We start from the raw sequence: 3971 nt of genomic DNA, 5'->3' as shown, positions 1-3971 counted from the left end.
CGAACGCTTCGTTTAAAATTGAAGCGGGAGGGTGCAGCTAGTTTGGTGACCAGCCGCAGCTGCTGCTGTTTGGTGACAGACCAGCGGTAGAAAATAACAGCTCAGAACAGCTAAGCACAGCTATTGAGGAGCGTCCGGCGACCGAGTTGTTAGCTCGCTCTGTGAACAGTTAAGCTAGCCCAATAGTTGCTGCACTTGCCGTCTGAGAGTCGCTTCTGGGAGCGAGAAGAGGTGTTAGACTGAAGATCACTTGCATGACGTCAGGCATTTATGCTGGGAGGAAGCCCTCCTCCTGGAGCTGACGTCACTTCTGTCGGCCAGTCAGGACTGGCGTAATGTAATAGAGCTTTTGGGGGACAGGCGCAGGGGCGTGTCCCATAGTGAGATACCGAAACGAATGTTGAAAGAGAACCGCTCATTCTGAAATGAGCTCAAAACAGGCAGAACTGATCAGGTGAAATTTCAAGCATAATAGGTCCCCTTTAAACATCTTCTTGAGTAAGTAAAGTGCATTCTAAATTATAGTCCAATGAAATGCAGACTTTTTCTAAAACATATGTATGAGTTGTTCCTTACAATAAGTCAGTCAGACTACAGTCTCGTGAGAACAGTTTTACTTCGAAGCTCCTCAACTCCTTCCATACAAACCTCCTTCTTGCCGAAGTCCCCTCCAGGGTTCATGGTAGCAACAAGATTGAAACCAGTGGCTGCTCTGATCAGCTCCAAATCATCGTCTTCACTCCCCTTCTCAGCCAACACCAGGGACTTTTCTGTCTCAAGTACACTGACAGCAAACAAAGTTAGAACTCCTCATTAGGCTTTTTTATTACCTGCATGTGATTGTCTATTTTCAATGACAAACTGTCAACAAATAAATTTCACGTTTTTTTCCAATGAATTTGAAAACAGAAATAAGAAATACTGCAAATAATGCAAATAAAGACTAGCAACTCAATACTGAAGAAGGAGGGAAAAAAATAATCTGGAAAACACATTAAAAACCTTAAAAATACAAATCATATAAAACTTTCAAGGAGAGGTTGTGGTGGCTTGGTGGTCAGTGCCGCAGTCTCGCAACCCTGTGACTGAAAGTTCAAGCCCAGGTTAGAAACGGGAGGAGAATCTGGCATAAAACAATTGCCAAATAAATCTCTATCAGTTTACTAGCTGTGGTGACCCCCACATAAGGGAACAGACAAAACAAAAACATCGACATATAAAGATTTCAAGGGTAGAAAACATGGTCCAAACATGCTTCTCATCATATCTACTCATGAGGTTACTGAAGCTAACAATCCAATAGAATTTGTTAGGTTATTACTTGGAATATCTAAATGTTGCAGTATTTTGTGTGCACAACACGCTGCAAAAAAATGCATAATGCAGGAGTAACTTATATTAGCTTTAGCATTATGAACCATCTGAAGGTGATCAAGGATCTTTTACAACAAGTAAAATTGTCGCAATAATCTAAATGTGAAAAGATGAATGACTGAATAATAATGTTAACTTCATGCTTTGACAACAAACTTCTAAAAATCTTTCTCGAGTGAAAATTGATTTGGGGTGTATATAGCTAGCTACAGTTTCTGAGTTTAAGTGTAGCTAGGTATGAGTGTACCACTGCTGGATGTCTGGCTGGCAAAAAAATAGGTGTTATAAAATAAAACTTTGAGGTTTTAAAAGATACAGTAAAGCTGAAGATCATCTCAAAAAGAATTCTGAGGTATGCTCCATGATAGGACTGTGGACTCTAAAGTGATATGATTTATTAACTCATTGAAAAATTTTGCAATCTTTCCAAATTCTCCAGTGCCACAGTAAATTATCTGAAAAAGGATGAAATTTACCTCACACCAGAAAGACCTAAAACGGGCCTAACCACTATGAGCTGTAGTTTCTTATTTAAAAGAACAACTGTGCTTATATGAATTATTATATGTATTTAATGTATTATTTGTAAATGTTGTACTTTTTAAACCTTGTTTAAATAAATCAAAGAATGCATACACACCAAAGAGAATACAGGAAGTAATGCACATCAAAATGTATGTAGGAGCTGAAGATCAAACCATCAAGCTGTGGTTTTTGCATGCATGTGGTTACATTTATGTTGTACCTGTTGAGCCTCTCCAACACCGAGTCGTCTGCCAGGGAGATCTCATCCATGAGGAACACTCCTCCCTCCTTCATGGCCAGCACTAATGGTCCATCATGCCATTCAAACAGCTTGGCACTGTCATGATCAGTCTCCACACACATAGACACACCAGAAGAACTTGTTATTCAAGTCTGCAAACTTGAGATTCCGGGCTGCATAATGCAGTAGAAGTCAGGAAAAAAGTTTGAAATTTGGTTATGCTCTTCATCTGTACAGTTTACTTATGTTATACTTATGCATGTGTGGATTTCACCACCAGTTTCTACCCAGATGCAGGTTAGGTTAACTGGAAACTGCCTACCCTTCCCCACTGACCCTAAATCAAATCAAGTAGGTCCAGAAGTATGTAAGAGTAAAGGGCTGCATGTTGGAGACTAGTTAGTGAACAGCACTCCTAAGGGGGTCTTCAAAATGTCTGGAAATGTTCACTGGGGTTTTCACTTTAAGTCAAAGATGCTCACAGTCTTGTTTCTTGAATTCAGAACATGTTCAAAAAGATTTATGACAAAATTTCTCTCAAAACTGTCACACAGTTGTTTTGGGCATCTTGAGCCTGTCTCAATTTAGTCTTTGTAATTCTGCTGTATTTTGACACCTGCACAGGGGCTCTCTTTATGACAGAAAAGATTTGAGGCTAAAGCCCCAAATGGCCAGGTCTAAAAAATAAAACTGATAAATAATATTCATTACAAAATGGTTCCAGTGCATGTCCTTTGTTGTGCTTCTTTAACATTGTTTTTATTGGAATTGTCACTATTTTAGAGAAAGACCGTGTACGCTGGCACGTACCGGTGACACAGTAATACGGCACGGAAAGGAAAGGAAAGGAAAGGAAAGGAAAGGAAAGGAAAGGAAAGGAAAGGAAAGGAAAGGAAATGAAAGAATTATTTAAAGTGAACAGAACACCCTCATAATCCCAGATATTTTTAAAAACACCCATCTCATCCATTTTTTAAATATTTATATTCTAACATCACTCTTGCTCTGACCATACTCTTGAAAAGCTTTACACAGTCAGTATTCTGTTCATTATTAATTTTATATTTTCTACTCAAATAAATTTCCAACTTTGCTTGACCAAGAAAAAAAATTCAACAATTGTCCTTTTTTCTTCTTTCTTTTGTCGTATGAAAAAAACAAAAATAAGACTGTTCTGTAAAACTTTCTTCAAATGATTCCCAAATATTTCTAAGTAGTAATAAATCCATTCTTCTAATACATTGTACAAAACAACGAAAAATAGTTTCTCTGAATGAACAAAAAGGACATTTATCTGAAACAACAGGATTAATAATAGAAAGAAAAGCATTAACAGCAATAATACCATGCAAAATTCTCCACTGCAAATCACCAGTATTTTTGGTCAATGGTGGCTTATACAACAACCCCCATACAGGTTTCACATCAAAACCAACCTTAAAAAAATCTCTCCAAAGAGTATCTTTTTTTATCTTTCACACTTTCACATCTGTTCTCCAACAGCCAAACCACACTCCTCCACTGAAAAATCCATGCCAAACAGTATTTTAATACCATGCTGGTGAGAAAGGCTCCTAAAGCCATCAGAATCAGAACTCCATCCAGCCATCACACCAAGCAAAAAGCTTGCTGCTGCCAAAAAAAAAAACATTAAAGAAACATCAGTGAAAGAAAACCATGTTAAAGTACAAAAAAAAGGGACTCATGACTATAAAAAGTGAAGTTCAAACTTGTTAGAAAACCTCACACTCATTCTCCTCTCAACACATGCAGCAGATACTCATGCATGTGCGAAAGAAAGAAAGAAAGAAAGAAAGAAAGAAAGAAAGAA

General features: G+C 37.9%; 1 protein-coding gene across 2 annotated transcripts in view; it reads right to left on the bottom strand.

Moving 5' to 3' along the window:
• mdn1 (midasin AAA ATPase 1) overlaps positions 1-3971 on the bottom strand; it is a 206600-nt gene that overhangs the window by 138828 nt on the left and 63801 nt on the right. For both annotated transcript variants that reach the window (XM_017437728.3, XM_037980849.1), the window contains exons 31-32: positions 2120-2250; positions 649-784 (exon numbers count right to left, since the gene is read on the bottom strand). In XM_017437728.3, coding sequence (XP_017293217.1) covers positions 649-784; positions 2120-2250 — 267 coding nt within the window. The remainder of the gene's footprint in view (positions 1-648; positions 785-2119; positions 2251-3971) is intronic.

The sequence above is a fragment of the Kryptolebias marmoratus genome, linkage group LG17 (assembly GCF_001649575.2).
Source record: "Kryptolebias marmoratus isolate JLee-2015 linkage group LG17, ASM164957v2, whole genome shotgun sequence".
Classification (NCBI taxonomy): Eukaryota; Metazoa; Chordata; class Actinopteri; order Cyprinodontiformes; family Rivulidae; genus Kryptolebias; species Kryptolebias marmoratus.
The sequence above is the reverse complement of the archived record's forward strand: the minus strand, read 5'-3'. Positions and strand labels throughout refer to the sequence as shown.